This window comes from Camelus ferus, unplaced genomic scaffold (genome assembly GCF_009834535.1).
Source record: "Camelus ferus isolate YT-003-E unplaced genomic scaffold, BCGSAC_Cfer_1.0 contig385, whole genome shotgun sequence".
NCBI lineage: Eukaryota > Metazoa > Chordata > Mammalia > Artiodactyla > Camelidae > Camelus > Camelus ferus.
This window is the reverse complement of record NW_022589126.1, coordinates 376113-397331: the sequence shown is the minus strand read 5'-3', so window position 1 is coordinate 397331 and position 21219 is coordinate 376113. Positions and strand designations below refer to the sequence as shown.

At 54.8% G+C, this 21219-nt stretch overlaps 1 protein-coding gene and 1 long non-coding RNA gene across 5 annotated transcripts; one reads left to right on the top strand and one right to left on the bottom strand.

Moving 5' to 3' along the window:
* Positions 1 to 1002: 1002 nt before the first annotated feature.
* On the bottom strand, positions 1003 to 6439 carry LOC116662585. The gene is made up of 2 exons (XR_004318568.1): positions 6323 to 6439; positions 1003 to 1149 (listed from the first exon to the last, which is right to left on the bottom strand). It is a non-coding gene; the product is annotated as an uncharacterized LOC116662585 (long non-coding RNA).
* Positions 5873 to 21129, top strand: UPP1 (uridine phosphorylase 1). 4 transcript variants are annotated; one of them, XM_032476334.1, is made up of 9 exons: positions 6449 to 6526; positions 12630 to 12823; positions 13276 to 13340; positions 15338 to 15452; positions 17080 to 17238; positions 18162 to 18276; positions 19723 to 19932; positions 20176 to 20322; positions 20926 to 21129. In XM_032476334.1, exons 3-9 carry the CDS (start codon positions 13297 to 13299, stop codon positions 21108 to 21110), a joined length of 975 nt encoding a protein of 324 aa, XP_032332225.1. In that variant the 5' UTR covers positions 6449 to 6526; positions 12630 to 12823; positions 13276 to 13296; the 3' UTR covers positions 21111 to 21129. The 4 variants fall into 4 exon arrangements, with proteins under 4 accessions (XP_032332226.1, XP_032332224.1, XP_032332223.1 ...); XM_032476335.1 differs by lacking the exons at positions 6449 to 6526; positions 12630 to 12823 and adding an exon at positions 5873 to 5894; XM_032476333.1 differs by lacking the exons at positions 6449 to 6526; positions 12630 to 12823 and adding an exon at positions 6018 to 6254.
* Positions 21130 to 21219: the final 90 nt, after the last annotated feature.

Sequence of the window (21219 nt, the reverse complement as noted above, 5' to 3'; positions counted from 1 at the left end):
GAGGAGGCTGCGGCCTGGAAGAGCGTGTGAACACGGCGGGCTGTGGGTGTTGAATGGAGACAGCGGGGCATCAGAGCAGGCGCTGGTTTTTCTCTTTTCTCCCTCCGCCCCACCCTTCCTTCCTCCACCTCAGTCCTTACCCCATGCTCAGACCCTCACCCCGAGGAAAAACTGTCAGATACCAGCAGCCTACGAGCCTTGAACCCCCTTTTCAGGGTGTTCAAGTAACGGAAACCCGTGGTTTTGGGGGAGGACAGAATTTGGAGTCAGGACGTGAGACCAGGCCTGCTTCATGCGGGGCAGCCGGGGTCTGTGATTGGAAAAGCCAGTCCTGCAGGGACCCTTCTGCTTGCTGATACTCAACAAACACACACACAGTGAAACCAGAAGAGTCGCACATCCCATCTGCTTGTTCTGATGTAAAGGACTTTTTTTTCCAAAAGATAAAAAATATGGCAAGATCATACTAGATATAAATTGTCAGTTAAAATCCGCAAAATGTGTTTAATTAAATATGTGTATGCACACACACCCCACCTTGTAGTGCCCTGATTTTTTTTTTTAATTTTCAATTTTAATTTTTTTGGAGGGAGTGATTTGTTTTATTTACCTATTTGTTGGTAGAGGAGGTGCTGGGGATGGAACCCAGGACCTCTTGCATGCTAAGCACATGTTCTATGCCTGAGCTGCGCCCTCCCCTCCCTGCTCTGACGTGTCTTCTGACAGGCACCTGGCAACCTCAGATCACTGCAGCCTCAGCGCAGGGAGCTTAGCTCTGGGTCTCGCCTGCCTGTTTGTAAAAAGGAGGCACCTCCTATCCAAGGGTGAATCAAAGATCCACAAGGTTCCTAACACAATGTCTGACACGGTGTCAGCCGTAAAATCTAGTGCCAAATGATCACACATATGAGTGATGGTACCACATAAAAGATAAAATAACACAGACAAAGGACAAACCAGCACTGGAAATGTGAAAGGACACAAGCAGGAGGGTAAGAAATATTTTATTTTATTTTTAAATTTTATTCTGAGTTACAGTCAGTGTACAATGTTGGGTCAATTTCCAGCGCAGAGCACAATTTTTCAGTCATATATGAACGTACGTGTCCTCATTGTCGCATTCCTCTTCACCGTGAGCTACCCCGAGATCTAAAAAAAGACAAGAAAAGAAAAAGACAAATGAACGTAAATACAAAACAGAAACAGACCCGCAGGCATAGAATACAAACATGTGGTTGCCAGGGGGGAGGGGGTGGGAAGGGACAGACTGGGAGCTCGAGATTTGCAGATACTGACAAGCGAGGGCAATACACACAAGATCGTGTTCAACCCCTTTTGTCCCAAGAGAAGAAAGTTTGGGCGGCTTGGAAGCTATTTGTGCAATTTTAACAAGCTTAATACTGTGCTCTGCCCCCAAAAAAGCACAAATTCCGGTCCCACAGCGAACACTCCAGGTGGTAAGACGTAACTTACACACGAGATGTCCTTTGAGAGACGCCGCCCAGTGACCGACCCCAACGCTGTTCATAAATGCAGAGATTCTATTCTGAACCTGCCGTGTGTTGGTACTAAAAGTTCTGCGATACACTGTACTGTTTCTGCCTCAGAACGCCTTAATTTCTTTCCAGAAATATTTTTAATTGAAGTGTAGTCGATGCGCAGTAGTATTTAAGTTTATGGGTGCACAATATAGCGATCCACAATTTTAAAAGGTCACACCCCATAAGTTATTAGGAAATGCCGGCTGCATTCCCTGTGCTGTGCCATGGATCCCGGTGGCTTACTTCATCTCCTGTCCCTATGTTTTCCCGGCCCGCTTCCCACCTTCCGCTGGTAACCACGAGTTTATTCTCTGCATCTGTGGGCCTGCTTCTTTCTGGTTAAATTCACTCGTTTGCTGTGTTCATTGGATTCCACACAGAAGTGGTGTCTCACGGCACTTGTCTTTCTCTGTCTGACTTAGTTCAGTCCGCATAATGCTCTCCAAGCTCACCCACGTTGCCGCAAAAGGCTAGATGCTCCTATCCAGGGTGCAGGCATAGACTGACCCAGCAGGAGTCCTGCTGCAGGCAGGCCAGGGCGGTGAAACACCCAGGGTGGGGGACGAGGACTCTGATCAGATACCCCAGACATACAGGGTGACCCTATACCCGGCTCCCAGTCCCTTTGGGCTGCTAGAACAGGAGCAACAGACCGGGTGTCTTATACAGAAAAGAGGTTTATTTCCCGTAGGTCTGGAGGCTGGAGGTCTGAGCTCACGGTGGCAGCATGGCCAGGTTCTGGTGGGGACCCTCCTCTGCGCTGTGGACAGCCACGAGTTTTGTCCTCACGTGGTAGAGAGCAGAGTGGAGAAGCCAGATCCTGTTTGATTCTGATCAGGGCGCTAATCCCATCTCGGGGGCCGCACCCTCATGACCTCATCCGACCAGAACCCCTCCCAAAGCCGCCCCTCCTAGCACATTGCATTGTCCGGTGGGGCTTCAGCATACGAAGGTGGGGGAAATAAACAGCCCATGACACCAAGGGCGGGGAATTTCCACCAAATCCACTGGGCAGGATTCTTGCTAAAACTGGAGTCAGCAGGCAGAGCCCAGGGTGGGGCCCAGTGTAAAATCCACCAAGCCTTTCCAGCGTCCCAGACAGGGCAAGACTGACACACAGATGACTAGGACAGGCCAGAAAACCCAGAAATCCTCGCACCAGCAAGCTCCACCAGCTTCTGACATGGCTGTGAAGCAATTCAGTGCAGGAAGGAGAGGCTTTTCAAGAAATAGCACCGCCTCCATGAACACGCATGTGCAAAAAAATCTGCCCCAAACCCAAAACCAAGAAGCTTCACCCAACCATCCCACCTAAAAATGGACCATGAACTTAGACCTAAAACCCAAAACTTTAATACAAAACTGTAGTCGAAAACAATAATATAAAACTCTACCCCGAAAATTAGAAATAAAAAAAAAAACACTCAAGAAGATGCAATAATATAAAACTAAAACTTTGAGGGAAAAACACAGGAGGAAATCCTCATGATCTAGGGTGAGGCAAAGCGTTTTTAGACTCGGCGAAAAAGAAGCATGAGCTGCAAACGGGAACATGGCTAAGTTGATCTCATCAAACTTGAAAAAAAATTTCCCTGTGAAATTTCACATGAAGAGGATAAACAGACGAGCTACAGACTGGGAGAAATTATTTATAAATGACTCGTTCAATAAAGAATCCTCAAATCGCAACAAGAATAGCCAAAAACCCCAATGATCCAAGGAGATGAGAGGGGAAAGACATGAACGAGTTTTCACCACAGAGGACCCACGTCGAAGGTGCTGAGCATCACTCAACTTCAGGGAAATGCAAGTTAAAACCGCAGTGAGACATCGCTGAAATGGGAAGTAATGACACCAAGCACGGGGGAGGGGGAGTCAGGGAAAGTGGGTCTCACAGCCGCGGCTTGTGTGGACGTGACATACGGCAGCCGCTCTGGGAGAGTCTGGCAGGTTCCCTTGAGATTAAATGCACGGCAACCACACAGCCCAGAATTTGCTCTCCTGGATTTTATCCCAGAGGAACGAAGACACGGTCATACAAAAACCTGCACGTTGAATTTCATCGCAGTTTTATCATGAACTCCTAAAACCGGACACCGCCTGGGTGTCTCCCAGCACGTGAGTGGTTAACAGGCCGGCGCACACACATCGTGGAACGCCGCTTGGCAACCAAAGGGAACCAGCGAGGGACGCACTCAGCATGGACGCATCTCCAGGGAATTCTGCTGAGTGGGAAAAGCCAGCTCCAAAAGCTGAGAGACTGTGTTTCCATGCACGTAGCGGTTTCAAAATGACAAGCCTTAGAAATTCAGGAGTGATTAGAGGGTGTGGGGCCTTGGGGGTGTGGGGGTGTGGAGGGGTGCTGGGGGGGAGATGGGGTGGGCTCTTGCAGGGCAATGAGGGGGCCTTTCGGGGATGGACGGTGAATTCAGTGTCTTGAACGTGCTGGTACCACAGTTGCATAAAACAAAACAGTACCAAAAAGCGGAGAAATCTGAAGAGGGGTGTGTCTGAATTTCGCACCCTGGCTCTGGTCCCTACTGCAATTCTGCAAAAGGTCGCCCTGGGGGAGGCCGGGGGAGGCCACGAGAGGTCACCTCTGGGTCATCCCGGACAACTTTGTCTTGGTTCATTCAGGCTGTCCTCACGTGGAGGAAGGGATGGGGGGGCTCTCCGGGTCTCCTCGATCAGGGGGGGCTCTGATCACAGCACCAGGGCTCCACCTCAGGGCCAAGTCACCTCCCAAAGGTCCCACCTCCTGAAACCGTCACCTTGGAGCCCGGATTTCAACATGAAAATTTCAGGAGAGGGGGAAATTACACATTCAGACCATAGCGGGCATCATAACCTTACATCTTCATACAATTTCACCACGTTCTCCATAAAAATTCAAGATAAAAATGGCAGGGGGGCAACGGGCCAGAGTTTCAGGGCTGGGGCCCTGCGAGGTCACTGGGCGCCAGGAAGGCTCCCTCACAGATGACCTTAAAGTCGGGGACTAACAGGCAGGAAGAGACGGGGGAAGTGACCAGTGAGTGGACAAGCAGCTCGGCAGCTCGGAGAACCCCAGGGACGGAGGGGGCAGGAGGGCACTTCCCGTGTGGTTCCCAGCAAGGGCTTTCCTGTTTCCTGAGCTGGTTCCAGAAAGCAGCCAGCAGACTCAGGCTGCACCAACACACCTTGGAGGGTTACCTGTGACCACTGAACCTGAATTTTGAAAAGCAGACTAACCAAGGTGTCTCGGTGCTGGCTGGTTCGATGTGGTGAGCGAGAGATGGAGGCAATGTAATCTGATCAGAACCCACCAACCACAGCGATTTTTTGGGATCTCCCCCAACCCTAATGGATCCCTGTGGAAGCTGCATCATTCCCATCTGAGAGTTGGAGTTCAGAAGGTCCACGGTCAGGGGCAGCAGGGCAGTTCCACATGAGGGAGCCGTCCCTGCGGACCGAGCCCCAGTGAAGAAACTCAGTTCTCATTCCTGGGTGGAACGGGGAAGATGTCTGTGCGACAAAATGGTCCAGAATGGAAGCGATAAGGCAGAAAGTGCGTGGAAAACGGCGTGCAGACAGAGCCCTGTGGAACCACACTACAGGGGGCCCTCCTTCGCTCTGCACGTGGCGTCCCAGAGGGGATACCCCTGTAGCCACCGAGCTGTCCCTGCTCCCTGACAGCAGCGCTTCTGCAGGTGGAGACCTGGAGGGCACGAGCTGTCTGCAGGGGGCATCCATGCATCAAGTGCCTGGGGCCACTAATGCTGTTCGGATGGGCGTTCTGGGAACACGGACGGATCTGCCTCACTGACAATCCACACGCGGCCTGTGACCCACTCTGTGGCTCCCTGACCTACCCATGGGGCCTGCCTCCAGCTTCCAAAACAGTGTTCCTGGAGGTTTGCGCCCTCGCTCTGAGTGGTGCTCCAGGAAGCTGCAGAGCCCTGGGCTGGAAAGGGAGGGGCCCCCGGCACAGGGAAACTGGGGAGTTAATATCTCTAAAATATTCTCGGCTCTGGGAGAATCCGAGGCATTTGGAAATTCTCCGGGGTTTTGATGGGTCGGACAGGACTGGGGGTCCTTACTTGGTGGGGTCTGGCCTTCTGGGGGTGACTGCTCCGGGAAGGAGTGGAGGGGAGCTGGCCTGGGGCGCTGGGGCCGGGTGTCCTCCGCTTTCCTGGCTGGAGCAGCTGCCCCGGGGTGGGCTGGGTTTTCAGGTGCGGTCTGACTAGTCCGTAAGCCTTTGGGATACTACTTTCCGGCTCATGTGCGGTTGGTTGCAAATGAACGCAGCTGTGCACGTCCCCAGAGACCCTGGGCCGGGCGCCCTCGCTGCGGACGCCGGGGTGCTTGTCCCGGGTACGTGCCGCGGGGCGCGGGCGCTGGGGGCAGTGGGCGGCCTGAATGAACGCACACAGGCAGGTCTTTGGTCGCAGCCGCTGACTCCATGAGTGAGTCACTTCCCCTCCGGCCGGCGTCTCCCGGCGCGCTCCAGGCCCGGGAAGGTCCCGGAGAGAGACCCCGGCGGGAGAAGCCGCGGGGACCGGCCGACATGGCCCGGCCACTCCGCCCCACCCTCCGACCCCCGGGCACCGGCTCGGGCCTCCCGCGCTGGCTCGGGGGCGGGGGCCCCCTCGGACAGGCCTGGGCGCCGGCGCCGCGGCCTCGGGGGCTCAGCCCCCTGCCCGCGTGCCTCCTGCTGTTCCCGGGAGGAAGCAGGTAAGGCGTTTCCGTCGGCGGCGCGAGCGGTAAATGAGTAACCGGGATGTGTGACTCGGGTTACTCACCCTGTCGCCCGCCCGGAGGAGGCGACAATGCCGGGCGGAGGTGCGCGCAGCTTTCTGGGCCCGGGCGGGGCGGGGCGTGGCGGGGCCCCCCGGGCGGCTTGAAATTCTCCCGCTCGCCGTGCCCTCCCCGCGCCCCGACAGCGGCTCCGGGGCCGGGAGTTCGTGGCCCGAGCGCGGCGCACGCGAGCGGCAGGTCCCTGCGCGGTGAGTGGTGGGCGGCGGGGCTCTGCTTTCGGGAACCATGCCCTGCCGGGGAGGCGGCTCGCGCTGGCGGACTCCCCGGCCACCCGCGGGGAGGGTGTGCGGGGAGGGGCGGGGGCCCCGGAGAGGGCGCGCGCCCCCACCCCCAGCCGTCGCAGCCCGCCCCTCGCCCGCGTCCCCGCCGCGCGCAGCCCGCGCCGTGCGCCGCCGGCCACCTGGATGCACCCGGTGGAGGTGATGCGGCCCTGGGGGCGGCGCCCGGCAGGTGCCGCTCCCGCGACGCGCTCCTCTGCAGCCCAGACCCGAGCGGGAAGGGGGTACGCGAGACCTGAAACTCCCCCTTTTCATGGCGGGGGATGGATAAACTTACCCTTTGGAGAATGACTGTTACCAGACCGCCGGAGGTCGGATGGACTCACGGGTATGCCTTGAGCCAGCCGTTCGGGGGTTACCGCATCAGGTGTGCCCCGCAGGCCAGAAGAGCAACTTTACAGTCGGAAACGGCAGGGCACCCCGGGTCGGGGTGGGTCCTTTTACAGTTCTTGTGTGTGGCAACCTGTCCTTGGACGTGGCAGGGCCCAGAGAGGGGCACCTGGAGCAGCCGCGCTGGTTCCCCGGGAGTCACGGCTTGGCCAGGTCACAGGAGGTCACCAGCCAGCAGCCCTGGGGCCGGCCTGGAACTGACCTGGCTTGGGCCCTCCTCGCCCGAGGTCAGCCCCAGGCGGCTCCTCCGGATTAGAACGGGGCCACTTCCTGGCAGGCAGGTGAGGCGGCCCTGGCCCTTACCTGTGCGGCTTTCCATCCGTCCGTCTGTCGGCCTCCTTGCTCTGTCTAGCTTGGGGTGTCCCTCTGGCCCCTTTCCCCCTGCTTCTTGTGTCTTCCGGGTTAAGGAGGCCTTTGTTTCCATTCATTGGCTGTACGGTGGCGTTGAGAAGATGTATGATTTCCCTGAATAGAAAGGCTGCCTCAGCCTGGGTCTCCGTGCCCTGCGCAGCCCTCCCTGGGCAGCGTTGCCCGCCACCTTGCACTCTGCCCGGCCGCCAGCACTGGGCCCAGCTCCCCTGCTCCTCTGCCAGTCTTCCATTACTTTTTCCCCTTTTCAGAGGCTGAATCCACTTTCTGATTGTCTCCATATGGAGGCCTCAGGATGGCAGGCTTCTGTAATTCAGCACGGGTGTGTTGGGCACAGATTAGATCCTTAGTTCCAGGACTTCCAGCCCTGGTGGGCATGGAAGGACATTTCGTTGAAACAGATAAGGTGGCTTTTCTTTACATCGGCTTTTGTCCAACTGGACTTTTTTGTTGTCTCTACTGATCATAAAATTAATACGAACTCATTGGAAAAAACCCCACTAATATATAACAGAAAATGAAACTTCCAAATTTTCCTATTCCCTGAAGATAACACTAAACATTTCTTTCCCTCCCTCCCCATCTGTCTTTCCCCCAAATACAGACACACACACACATTTGCTTTTGAAATATGTTTAGTCAAAAAAAAAAAAAACATTTACACACTAATCTATTTACCCAAAGTAACCCACCCAGCTGATTTTTGGTTTAATGGGTTACAATTAAAATAGAACAAAACAGCAACAAAACAAGAAAAAAAAAAAAAAACACCCGAGGGCTTTTTGATTGTGCAAGTTGGATCCGGCAAGGATGAGCTGACACCAGAGCAAGTCGTGGCTACAGAAGGGAGATAGCAGGTGATGGGAGAAGCTGTTCGCAGGCCCTGGATGCGCTCACGTTGAGGAACCGAGCGTGGATTTCAGAGCCTCTGTGCGTCCCCTGCACTGACGACTGGGAGAAAGGGGGGCTGTGGTCTCCCTGTCTCGCGTGGAAACAAAGAGGAGTCCGCAGTAACTAATGATTTTAAACCAGAACAGATGACGCAGGAACAAACAGCCGTTGTCAGGCGGGAGAGGACACTGCAGCACAGACAGCCGGTCGTAAAGCCTCCCCGTTCTGTTTCAAAGGCAAAGACCAGGCGGAGGCACATTTTTGAGATGTTTTGCGGGACCCAAACCCCTGGAAGCACTCACTCGCCAGATTAGCTGGTGCGTTAGGAATGGGGGTGCTGATGGACCTTTGCTGACGCCTAGATTTTGTCAACCTAGGGTGACCTTTGCCTCATTTTGATGCTGGAATCTCTTCCCCGAGTGGGGGAGGGGGTTGCCACCGTTTTTGAACATTCGACGTTGGCCTGTTGTCATCTCTCATCCACCTCCCTGGTGGACCATCCACGCCCCGTTTCACGTGCCCTGGTCTCGTTGGGGAGCAGTGCTCTGAGGGCTGTCTCCCTCCCTCCTTGCTTGTTACCCGTGATAAACGCCTCTGATTTCGTCGCAAGTACTGGCTAACCCCCCCCCCCGGGGATGGACCTGTCCCGTCTGGGAACAGTCGGGGAGCCCCGGCTGCTCACAGCGAAGCCCTGGGAACCTGGGAGCGCAGAACCAGGCTCAGACTTCTCTGGGAGGGCAGGACCTCGGGGCCAGACACGAGGGAGACCCTCCTGTTGTACAGAGAACACGGGGTCCCGCAAGGTGAGAGGAGGCGGTTTCAAGACCCCCACGTCCCTCCAAACGAGGTTAGAAGTGTTTCTAAAATCAGCTCTGAGATGATGTCTGCCTCAGGTGCGGGGGTCACTGAGAATCCGCAGCTTTCCTGGGAGCTCTGCCTCTGGTCAAAGGACACACAGGGTCATGGCCGCCAGCAGGACCGAGGATGCCCGCGAGTTAGATCAGACCTTTGAGAGACAGCGCATCAGTCAGTGTTTCCATGGCAACCTGCTCTGCCCTGCTCCTCTTCCTCCTTGTGGTCAGGATCCTCGGCTTCTCTCAACTGTCGGTTTCTGGGGTTTGCCCTGGGCCCCTAATTCCTCCCCCAGCCTCTCCCTCTCAGGGGGCGATGCCTCTGGGCAGCTTGTGCAGGAACCTCTCTGCTGCAGGTGTTCTCAGGGGAAGTACATTGAGAGGTGAGAGGCTTCCTTCACTTCCTCCGCGCCTTTGACCTTTCAGTGGTGGTGGTCCTATAATTTATCCCCCACACTCAGGTCCCTCTGCGAGTGAACTGCAGCTCCGACGATTAAGCCAGGACTCCCCGGGCAAACCTGCGTGCGTGGTCACCCCACCTGTAAGCATCCTGAGACAGTCAGTGGGGAACTTTCCAATTAGAGTGTTGGCGGAGAGTAGGGTCTTGCCTCATGCAGGAAAGAACTCAAGAGCAAGGCATGGGAAAGGGAAAGCAGGTTTATTTAGAGAGGCACACCCTCCTTGGGCAGAACGTGGTCCATCTGAGACAGGTGAGAGAGAGAGAGACCGAGAGGTGTGGGGTGTTGGGTTCAAAGTAAAAGCAGGTGCGCCCTCCACAGACAGAGTGCGAGACGTCTCGGAAGGCAGGAGAGAGCAGGACCAGGGGGGGTTTAATCTCATATGCTAATGAGCAGGAGGGTTATTCCAGCTACTTTGGGGAGGGGGCGGGGATTTCCAGGAATCGGGCCCCCACCCACTCTTGGACCTGTTAAGGTCAGCCTGGAACTGTCATGGCGCCTGTGGGTGCGCCACGGGGCTCAAGGTCAAATGAAAGTCGAGTCTCCCGCCATCCCGGCTGTAACCAGTTTGTCCCCAGTGGCTGTGTCCTCCCTTCAGTGGTTGTGCCCTGCCTCCCTTCTTGTCTCCAGCGCGTTGTGAAAGTCTGCAGCTTTCTCTGCGTGAAGTTGGCTAAACAAAGCCGTGCAGACTTCGGGGGCCGGGGCAGGCCAGGCCCAGGCCCGAGAGGGGCTGCTGGGGAGGCTCACAGCCTGGAGGGAGGGAGCGTCTGTGGGCACCAGGGATGCAGGCCGGGCCAGGCGCAGGAAGGAGCCCGAGGTCAGGGCAGCGAGGGGCGAGCGCTAGGCAGGGAAAGAGGCGAGGAAAGCAACCAGGCCTAGCGAGTCGCACTTTCTCTTTGAGGCCAGACAGGATGCCTTCTTGGCAGCCGGGTTTCCTTTTCTGTGAAGTGCGGTTTGGATTCTCTCTGGAAGAGCCTTCCTGACGGCTGCTGCCCCGTGGGAAGGCACTGCTTCCTCTTTCTGACCTCCCAGGACTGCCCTCCGCCCCCCAGCTCCCACCCCAGAGGAGGAGGGAGCAGTCCAGAGGGTCCAGGCTGCAGGGGGCGGCGGCAGCAAGCCAGCACTGCCCTTACAGGGGGACATCGCCCCCCACAGAGACTGGCCCCGCGGGCCTGGACTCTCCACCAGGCCCTACTCCATCTCTTAGTGGACAAGTGAGAAGCAACGAAGGGGGCCGGGGGCTGGGGTGGGGCCCCCGACTGCAGGGCGGTGGCCAGGATGGTTGCATTTCCTGGAAGCCAGACTTCCTCCCAGGCTGGGCTGTCTGTGTAAGTTTGTTGGACAGATGCTGTCAGGGCAAATTCTGACCTAAGATTTCTGCCCACCAATTACAGTTCTCCCCACCCTCTGCTCCCCACCCCGCCAAGCAATTCTGCACACTGGCCGGGCTCCTACAATTCAGCTCGGTTTTGACACTGTCTACCTGGGGATGGAGCCAGACCCCACGGCCTAACCCTAACATTGCTGCTACAAGACTCAGGCAAGCCAAGCTTTCTATTAGAAAAGTCAGCTTGTGCACAAGGGAGGTGGGGGCAAAAAAAAAAAAGCACCAGTTCCCTGAGTAGAAGGCGGAGCTCGTCTCACGATCACTGATCATTTCCAGAAATCTCCCATCGTCTCTGATCAGCCTCAGACGCCTCCACGGTGGGCCCCCCGGGAATAGTGAGGGCTTCTGCTGGGAGAGAGAAATGCATTAAGGTTTTCTGCAAGGAATTGTCAGAAAGATAAGGTTAAAATGCATGTCTGAACTTCCTGACTTGTGGCAGCTAAGTATAATCATGCCACAGAGATGAAGTTCATCTTTGATTCCCGCCAGCCTGTTTTTTTGTTTTTTTGTTTATTTGTTTTTTTTGTCTCTGGGACTCAGGCTCCCAGAGCCTTTGTTCTTTGCTTTGCAAGGCCTGTCTTGCCCAAGACCACTCCTGGTCCTCTCCCCAAATGGCTGTACTCTTGTCTTCCTGTCTTGCAACTATTATAATATTCTTTGATTTTTCAGAATTTGCTTCAAATGGTTAGGATTTAACTGTGTAAGAGCAGTTATCCATCCTTTTCTCCAGAAAGAGGGCTTTGTGCTTTGAGCATGGTGGGCTCCAGTTTTTGTGAGTGGCTGGTGAGGTAGCAGGTTGAGAACCTGACCTGGGGATGGTTGCACCTACCATCTTTGCGACCCCCGGTGAGTCATTGCTTAATTGTGGCTTCACTTTCCTGCTGTGAAGAAGGACTGTGCCCTTCCCAGCAGGCTGGCAGGGGAGCAGGGACACGCGCTGGCAGGTACGGTGGCAGGTGCTCAGGGACTGTGGTGACCGAACCAAACCTACCAGGCGAGGGTCTGCTCACCTGCGCGGAGTGAAGCCAGCCTACTGACCCCGGTTGTGGTGAAGGAAAGTACAGTGTTTATTGCAGGCGCCCAGCAAGGAGAACGGGCAGCTAGTGCTGGAGACACTCGGACTCCCCGAGGGATTCCAGGAAAGCACTTGGAAAGGCCAGGTGAGGGAGGGGGCTGCAGCGTCTGGGACTAGCTCTTGCTCGGTTCTCTGGTTGATGGTGCGGTCGCAGGGTGGTGTCACAGGGCGGGGTCACAGGGTCAACGTTAACAGTCCTCAGGCTCCAGGAGTCTGGGGTTGCTATGTGCTTAAGGTCATCAGGTAGCTAACATCTTCCATCCGGTGGGGGTTTTAGCATCTGTGAGACAACTCAGGAAGCGTGCATCAGATACCGTTACCTGGGAACCTGGGAGAGGAGCTAAGGCAGAGGGTATGGGGAGGGTCTGTGCCTGCTGGGTTGCCCTGTGATTTTATTAACTGAGTTCACCTTTGGTGGGCGCTGAGGCTCAGCTCTGCAGGGATGTGGTCTTAGGGCCAGTGTTCGGATGGCTGAACCCCAGGGAAATAACTGTGGTTACGTCCGCGGAGTGTTTCCTTCCTCTGGCTTTGGGGTGGTAGCAAGGCAGGGCTGGTCCACACCGGCCCCGTCTTTCCTGTCCCTCCACAACAGGCCCCCCGAGAGCTGGTGCCTTTGCCAGGCCCCTCCCCGGAGCTGTCCTCGAGGCCTGCTGGAGGAGAGCGGTGAGGCCGCCCGGTGCGGTCAAGGCCGTGATGGCCGGGAGACCAGGAAGCGAGGACAGGTTTTCTACTGGAGTGTGAGGTGCCAGCCCACGTGGCTCGTCTCTGAAATTAGCCACCCTCCAGGTCACGTATACATACATGTGTGTGGTGTAGGTGTGGGGAGGCCCGCTGGACGGCACTGACCTTCCACAGGTGGGCGTGGCCTTGCCGCCCGTCAGAGTGACCTTGGTTCCTACTGGGGGGGTGGTTCACTAGTGTTCAGTTAACTAAAGGAGCCCACTGGCCTGAGGGAGCTCTGATGTCACAGCAGCCCACGGCGGTCAGCAAACCGAAATCCGTCCAAACTGTAAATGCCTGGAGGTTACAAAATCAGAATGCGAAGGGCAGCGATCACGCACAGCCATTTGGGCTTTGTGCTACAGCTCATCATCGTCCTTTCTTGGTTTCCGCCTCCTCTCTGAAGCCTCTCCCCTGCCCCGCCCCGCCGACCGCTGACTCCAATCCACGTGCGCTCAGATAAACTCTGGAAATGCTCAGTGTGTCCTGCTCACAGACCGTGTGTTGTCGTCCCCCAGGGCCCTGCCTCGGTTGAGAGGATGGCCTCAGCAGGCGCTGAAGCGGAGAAGCCTGGAGAATGCAAGTAAGTCAGACGCCGTCTCTCCTGCAGGCTGTGCGCTTCTCTGTCTTACGGCAGTCGACACCGTTCCGTAACTGTTCTTGCTCACATCCGTTTGTCTTACCAGGTTTCCAGCGCCTTGGAGGTGGGCACTGTCCTGGAGCCAGCTCTAGGTCTCAGGGTGGTACAGAGCGGGTGTCCAGTGTAGGCGTTACCTCTTGATTGCCTTACTGATGGCTAATGTATGACTCATTTTCCCGGGAAATAACTCGTGTTATCACAACAAAGCAAAAATAAATGAGTGAAAATAGAAGTCGGTCCACGACCGACATAATACTCGGCAGAGAAAAGTTGAAAACCTCCCTGCTAAAATCTGGAACAAGATAAGGAAGCCCACTCTCACCACTTCTATTCAAAATAGCCTTGGAAGTCCTAGCCACAGCAATCAGGCAAGAAAAATAAAAGGGATCCAAATAGGAAAAAAAGAGGTAAAATTGTCACCATATGCTGATGACATGATGCTATATATAGAAAACCCTAAAAGCTCCAGACGAAAACTATTAGAGCCGATAAATTCAGTACGGTAGCAGGATACAAGGTTATCATACAGAAATCAGTGGCATTTGTTTACACTAACAATAAAATATGAGAAAAGGAAAGTAAAAAAGAATCCTTTTAAAAATCCCATCAAAAAATAAAATACTTAGTAATAAATCTGGGCAAGGAGGTAAGCTTTTGCACAGCCAAGGAAACCATACAACAAAACAAAAAGATAACCTACAGAATGGGGACAAAATACTTGCAAATGATGCAACTGACAAAGGCTTAATTTCCAAACTACACAAACAGCTCATACAACTTAACAAAAAATGAACAACCCAATCAAAAACTGGGCAGAACACTTAAATAGACATTTCTCCAAAGAAGACATTCAGATGGCCAACAGGCACATGAAAAGATGCTCAAAATCGCTAATTATTAGAGGAATGCAAGTCAAAACTATAGTGAGGTGTCACCTCACACCAGTCAGAATGGCCATCATTAAAAAGGCCACAAGTGACAAATGCTGGAGAGGCTGTGGAGAAAAGGGAACCCTCCTACACTGCTGGTGGGAATGCAGTTTGGTGCAGCCACAATGGAGGACACTATGGAGGCTCCTTAAAAATAGTAAATATAGAGTTACCATATGATCCAACAATCCCACTCCTGGGCATATATCTGGAGGAAACTCTAATTCAAAAAGACACCTGCACCCCAGTGTTCACAGCAGCACTACTTACAACAGCCAAGACATGGAAACAGCCTAAATGTCCATCAACAGATGACTGGATAAAGAAGCTGTGGTATATTTATGCAATGGAATACTACTCAGCCATAAAAAAGAATGAAATAACGCCATTTGCAGCAACATGGATAGACTCAGAGATGACCACACTTAGTGAAGTAAGTCAGACAGTGAAAGACAGATATCACATGATATCACTTATGTGTAGAATCTAAAATATGATACAAATGAACTTATTTACAAAACAGAAACAGACTCACAGACATAGAGAACAAATGGTTACCAGTGGGTAGAGGGGGTGGGAAGGGATAAATTGGGATTTTGAGATTAGCAGATACTAACGACTATATATAAAATGGATAAACAACAAGGTCCTACTGTACAGCACAGGGAACTCTATTCAATACCTTGTAATGACCTCTAACAAAAAAGGATGTATATATGTATGTATGTGTGGACTTGAGTTGGGGAGCAGCAGGTGACACCCTTAAATGGACAATCTAGCATTTTGATCTTTGACCTTTTTGGTGCTCTTTTGAGTTGTTTCTGGTCAACTTAGAGGAGGGGAGGAGGGAAAGGACAAGGAGGAAGAATGGAGACTGGGAGCCTTTGAGGTGTTGAGTCCCCCCCACCACCGCCATGTGCCCCCCGTGTCTCCCTGACACGGGGCACTCCTGTGATCGTGCTGGACACTGGTGTTCGTTCACCAGCCTTCTTCTCTCCTGTTTTGGAACAGTGACCTCGTCCAGCTTCGCAACCCAAACATAGCGACAATGAAGGAAGACGTCCTGTACCATTTCGGCCTGAGCACCAGCACGCACGACTTCCCAGCGATGTTCGGAGACGTGAAGGTACAAAACTGGGCTTTTGACTCTGGGGGTTTGTCTCGTTTTTACAGAGTGGGTAATTAGGTTTATTTGTTTATTTGTTTGTTTAACGGACGGACTGGGGATTGAACCCAGAACCCGGTGCATGCCAGGCACACACTGTACCACTGAGCTGTCCCCTCCCCCTGGGGATCTGTCTTGAGATGTCCCTCCCGGCAGCTGATATGGGTGGACTGCATCACACAGGGCTGAGGTGACGGAGGACAAGATCATGATGTTATGCGTCCATCAGAGTTTTGCAAATTGTTACTTTTCAAGAACTTGAGCTATTTCAACGGAGTGAGAGAAAACCGTGGCGGATACTGACCACTTGGTTCCTAATTAATAATCTCTTACAAATTTAGTGTCAAGTTGACACAATATAAAGTGAACATCCTAATGCTTCATTGAGAGGTGAGAGAAAAGCAGATTCGAAATGTTTTTTAGAGAAGCGAGGAATGATAAGGAAGGGTAATTAGAGCATGTGGGTTTTTGTGATTTAAGATGCCTGTGGACACCGTTCAGTTAATCACCTTTAATGGTTTATTGTGCTGAATACAGCTTCTAGTCTGTTTTCCTACAAAGCCTGAAGTTCTGCAGTTCTGATTGATTCTGGCCCAGGACTTTTTTTTTTTTTGAAGAATAGTTTATAATGTTGTGTCAATTTCTAGCCCAGGACTTTTAAACTGTCTAATCCCCATGGGTAAAAACGGACTCACGTTTAGGCTTCAAAACTGACCTGAGCCAGGGAGACCAGAACCCACTGCCGCCTCGCGGGGTCCTAATGGCCCGAGACTTCTGTGTCTCGTCAGCCATGGAGCTGAGTTGTTTGTGCTGTCGGTTACAAACCGTAGGACGATGTTCCTTGTGTTCTTAATTCGCTCCGTGTTCACTCTTCCATCAAGTTTAAACTATCATTTAATTTTTGTAGAAATTTTCTTTTATATGTTTAGAGACTGATCATCCTTTGATCGTCCAACTCCTTAGAACTGGCTTGTGTCCTTGATTTTCCTCCTGGAAGTTTTCACATGTGGCACGTTGCGGATGAAAGGTTTTACTTTTCTGAGAGCCACGCACCCGCCTCCCATACCTGTGACCTCCCGAGTCCCACGCTGGTTTCCTGGCTCCTTCCACACATTGGCTGGTGAAAGGGTTAGAAGCTAATGTTACAGATGGGCAGGGGGACCCTCATCACACACAGAGGAGCCCCCACCATCTGATTCCAAACCCAGGCTGCCTCCAGTGCGGCGAGCTGCTGTCCCCGTGATGGGCGGAGACCGGGCAGGCAGGGGACCTGGACTCACCCTCCCCGAAAGAGCAAGGGTGCAGGTAACCTGCATCTCGTGGAGCTGACGGCCCCCGCTGGAGCCTCCTGCACTGAGCGGTGACGCCATGAACCTGAGCAAGTGTCAGAAACTCCAGGAGGCTCCACAACGCTCACATCGCCGGCTCCCCAGACGCAGTAGGTCCGGGAGAGGCCAGGGAAAGAGACTGCATTTCCAGCCAGTTCTAGGACGTGCTGCCGTAGCTGGTCTGGGGTCCCCCTTTGGGGACTCCTGCTGTACAGATGGCGTGGTGCGTGTGCTGACGGTGGCTCTGTCCTCTGTTACAGTTCGTATGTGTTGGGGGAAGCCCTTCCCGGATGAAAGCTTTCATCAAATACGTGGCGGGGGAGCTGGGCCTGGACCACCCAGGGGCAGACTACCCCAACATCTGCATGGGGACCGACCGCTACACCATGTTCAAAGTCGGACCAGTGCTGTCGGTCAGCGTGAGTACCCATCCCCCGTGGTGGGGCCCCGTCCCCAGGAGAGGCACACACGCACATGCAAACACACGTGCAGAGACACCCAGCCGGCTACCCACGGTGAGGACCCAGGTTGGAGACCTGGGAGGGAAGCCAGGGCCGGGGACCATGTGGCCGGCCACCTCACAGTGGGTTACTACTTCATGCACCTGGCATTTAGCAATGCGTGAACACAGCAATCTCCGGTTTTTCTCGTTTTCTAGTGTGGGCTCCCTTTGTAGGTCGTGATACAAAGGCAGTGCTACCTGGAGCTAAGGCTGTCCCCGAGGCTGAGACAAGGCCCTCTACCCATCTGGTTGGCTGAGATTGGGGAGGGGGGGAGGCGGGCACATCAGCCATCCAGAACGCTGCCTAGAGCCAAGGGGTGTGCAGTCCAGATATTTCGTGGAAGATAGCTTCCCACGTGCCAGACACCGTGACAGACTCTCCAAGGAGAGCCTCTGCCGTGGGAGCAGCACGTGGCTCGTGGCACTGGGAGGGTGGGAGGCGGAGATGCAGAGGGATGGGAGGAAACAGCACAGATAGAATCCCGGAGGCGTCAGCCTCCATCCTGCTGAGCCCCTGGCCAGTTACTCAGTTTGGCTGCAGCAGAGCTCGTGGTGAAAAGGGAAGATTTGTGCAGGGTTTCCAATGGAGGGGGCTGTTTGTTACCTAGCATCAGCGGGCTGCTGCACCCTTGCAGCCGGGGGTCCTCAACTGCGATCCATCTCGCAGGACGTGTGGATCACGTGGGGCCATCTGCTGGACAGGTGTGTGCAAACTTGTGCACTTCCCAAAGTGGTAACGGGTTTTTAAAAGGTCGCTCCGCAGCTCGCCCTCCTTTACCAGCAGCGCGCGCGGAGGCCCTGCCCCGCGCGTGACGCCCGCGTCTCTCCCGGTGGTTCCAGCACGGGATGGGCATCCCCTCCATCGCCATCATGCTGCACGAGCTCATCAAGCTGCTGTACCACGCGCGGTGCTCCGGCGTCACCGCCATCCGCATCGGGACCTCGGGCGGGATAGGTCAGTGTGCGGAGGGCCCTGCCGCGCGTGCAGGGGACCGGGTGGGCAGCGGGGCACTCGGGGTGTCCACCTCGGCTGCCCCCAAGGAGGCTCGTTACCAGCAGGCGTGAAGAGAAGCTCGTTGCCTTATTTCTCTGGTCCAGCTCCCAACCTCAATCCCAGAAGCAGGAGCCCAAAGGCACCAGGCGGTGCATCCGAGCGCACTCGTGCTGGGGGGCGTTTTGCACGCGCGCCTCCTCTGTTGCTAGAGTCTCTCCTTTCATTCTCTCCAACCCCTCTTCTTTCTCTGCCTTTCTCATTAGCTTTGCTCACTCCTCCTTACTCCTGCAAGGATTTCAAGCACCTTATGAGAAACACTACAGAAAAATCAAAGGGGAGAGACATAACACAAAATTAAGAACAGTATCCTCAAGTTGCCTAAAAAGTCCCCAGTCCTTTTTGTTGTTGTTTGCTCTTAAAAAAGACAGCAAAGAAAGAATAGGATGCAATGAGAAAGCAAAATGTTAAAAATTGTGTTGAGTTTTTTTGGAGGGGGTGAGTATATAGCTCAGTGGTAGAGTGCGTGCCCGGCATACATGAAGTCCTGGGTTCAATCCTCGGTACCTTCATTAAAACAATAATAAAGAAATGAACCTAATTACCTCCCACAAACCCAAACAAACAAAAAAAGAATGTGCAATAGAAAAGCAAAATAAACTTAAACAAGCAGAAGAAAATAATAAAGAGCAGAAACCAATTAAATTGAAAACAAAAATAATTTAGAACATCAGTAAAACATAGAGGGTTTTTTTTTTTTTTGTTTGTTTGCTTTTGTTTTCAAATTGTGCTGAGTTTTAAGCCAAACTCCTTGAGGCCAACTTGTTCTACGGAAGTTGTTCTGCTCTCTGACAGCCCAGCTCTGTGCCGGTTTTCTGTTGAAAACTGGGCTCTGGCTTTGCAGGGATTTTACAGTTGATAATCAGAGAGGATTCTGGAGGGAGTCGTGGGCAGAACCTCCCCGTGGATTAGTCCCGGAGGGCGGGGAGCTCTGTCAGGAGCCGGTGACGGCTGGAGCTGGGTTTGGGGTGCATGGCGTTCATTACACCATCCTTGTCCACATTTGTATTGACTTGAAATCCCAAATAGCACAAACGTACGAAACAGGGACCAGTTAACCACATTCCAGTGAGGGAGTGCCAGGCAGTTCGCCACAGCTGGGACTGGAAGACAGGACACAGTCCGCACGGGATGGGAATGCGCCTGGCAATTTCTCTTCCTTTTTTGCACTTTTCTCTTCCATGTTTTCTGTCATCAGAAAAATGGCTGCTGGGAAAAAGGGACCCTTACCTCTTTCTTTTTAGGACATCACTGGTCCTCAGTGTTTGGCGAGTAGACGGGTCCTGTCCTTTCTGCCCGCGCGTTGCCGTGCCCTCCCAAAGTGGCCACAACACCTGCTTCTTCCTCCAGGTCTGGAGCCTGGCTCTGTGGTCATCACCCGGCAGGCAGTGGATGCCTGCTTCAAGCCGGAGTTCGAGCAGATGGTCCTCAGGAAGCGGGTGGTGCGGAACACGGACCTGGACGAGCGGCTGGTGCGGGAGCTGATGCAGTGCTCAGCGGACCTGGGCGAGTTCCCCACGGTGGTGGGAAATACCATGTGCACGCTGGACTTCTACGAGGGTGAGAGGGGCCGGCTGGTCTGCTGTCTCGGGGTGGGGTGGGTGGTCTGTGACGCCAAGGACTGCTGTCCCTCACTGCTTCCACCGCCGGCGGTTTGGTGCAGGGCGGGCAGGGCCCCTAGGGCGCAAAGCGTCCCTGCATCTGGTGCGTGGCGCCGTGCAGGGCGGGCATGCCGTCGGGGCTTGCTACGTGCGTGCGGTGAGCGCTCCCAAGTCAACCCTGGCACCCCTCCACCTTCCCCAGGGCAAGCCCGGCTGGACGGCGCCCTCTGCTCCTACACTGAGAAGGACAAGCAGGAGTACCTGCAGGCGGCCTACGCGGCCGGCATCCGCAACATTGAGATGGAGGCCTCGGTCTTCGCCTCCATGTGCAACGCCTGTGGCCTCCGAGGTGGGTGGGCACCTGGGGCCGCAGTCCCTCCTCCCGGGCCCCCACCCGCCGCCCGCGTCTGCTTTGCGCCCACCCCGCCCCCGGGGCGTGTTGCTGGACCGGGCTCATCCCACAGCGCTGGGCGCAGACCTCATGCGACTGTCACGTGGTTGACAGTGTCTCTGCCGAGACCCACGTGCCACCAAGGGATGACCACGGTGCGGGGTCCCGCCTCAGCTCAGGCCGGCCTCCCTGCCGGCTCCACAGTGGATCTGGCCTTCAGAGCTCTTGGGATTTCCGAATTGGGGTTAGTCCACCCCCAGTTCGGAGTCTCACCCGTCAGGGCCCAGCTGTGCCTTCCAGGACCTCTGCCTCCCCGTCTGGCCTCTCGAGGGCCCTGAGCTGGTCTCTCGTTTCAAAGGCAGGGGAGAAGGAGGAGAGAACAGGGTGGGGCGGCCCTCCGCCTTCCCCGCTTCTGCCCCTGTTGGCCTCCACGGTCGGCCCTTCTCCCCGGGGGAAAGGAGCGCGCGGTGGGGGGTAGGGCACCAGAGGCGACACCCCTCTGGTCCCGGCGACCCAAGCAGGCCCGGCCCTCCGCACTGACCTGGCTTTCGCGCTTTGCAGCGGCCGTGGTGTGCGTCACGCTCCTCAACCGCCTGGAAGGCGACCAGATCAGCAGCCCCCACGACGTGCTGGCCGAGTACCAGCAGCGGCCCCAGCGGCTGGTGGGCCACTTCATCAAGCAGCACCTCGCGGCGGCCCGAGGCCCCCGCGCCCCCGCGCGGAGCGGCCCTTGTGGCTGCGAATAAAATCAGCGTCGCGTCTCCTCGTGTCCGGCTTCGTGCGCGCTTTGTATGAGGGTTTGCGGGGAGCGGAGAAAGCACACGTGTGTTCAGTTCTAAACTGTACATACATGTA

What these genes read in the sequence shown, in the direction of transcription:
- UPP1 (XM_032476335.1), top strand. Translation starts at nt 13,297, where the DNA reads ATGGCCTCAGCAGGCGCTGAAGCGGAGAAGCCTGGAGAATGCAA. An exon ending in CGATGTTCGGAGACGTGAAG is followed by an intron (nt 15,453 to 17,079) that starts GTACAAAACTGG and finishes CCTCTGTTACAG; the next exon opens with TTCGTATGTGTTGGGGGAAG. An exon ending in CACGCTGGACTTCTACGAGG is followed by an intron (nt 19,933 to 20,175) that starts GTGAGAGGGGCC and finishes CACCTTCCCCAG; the next exon opens with GGCAAGCCCGGCTGGACGGC.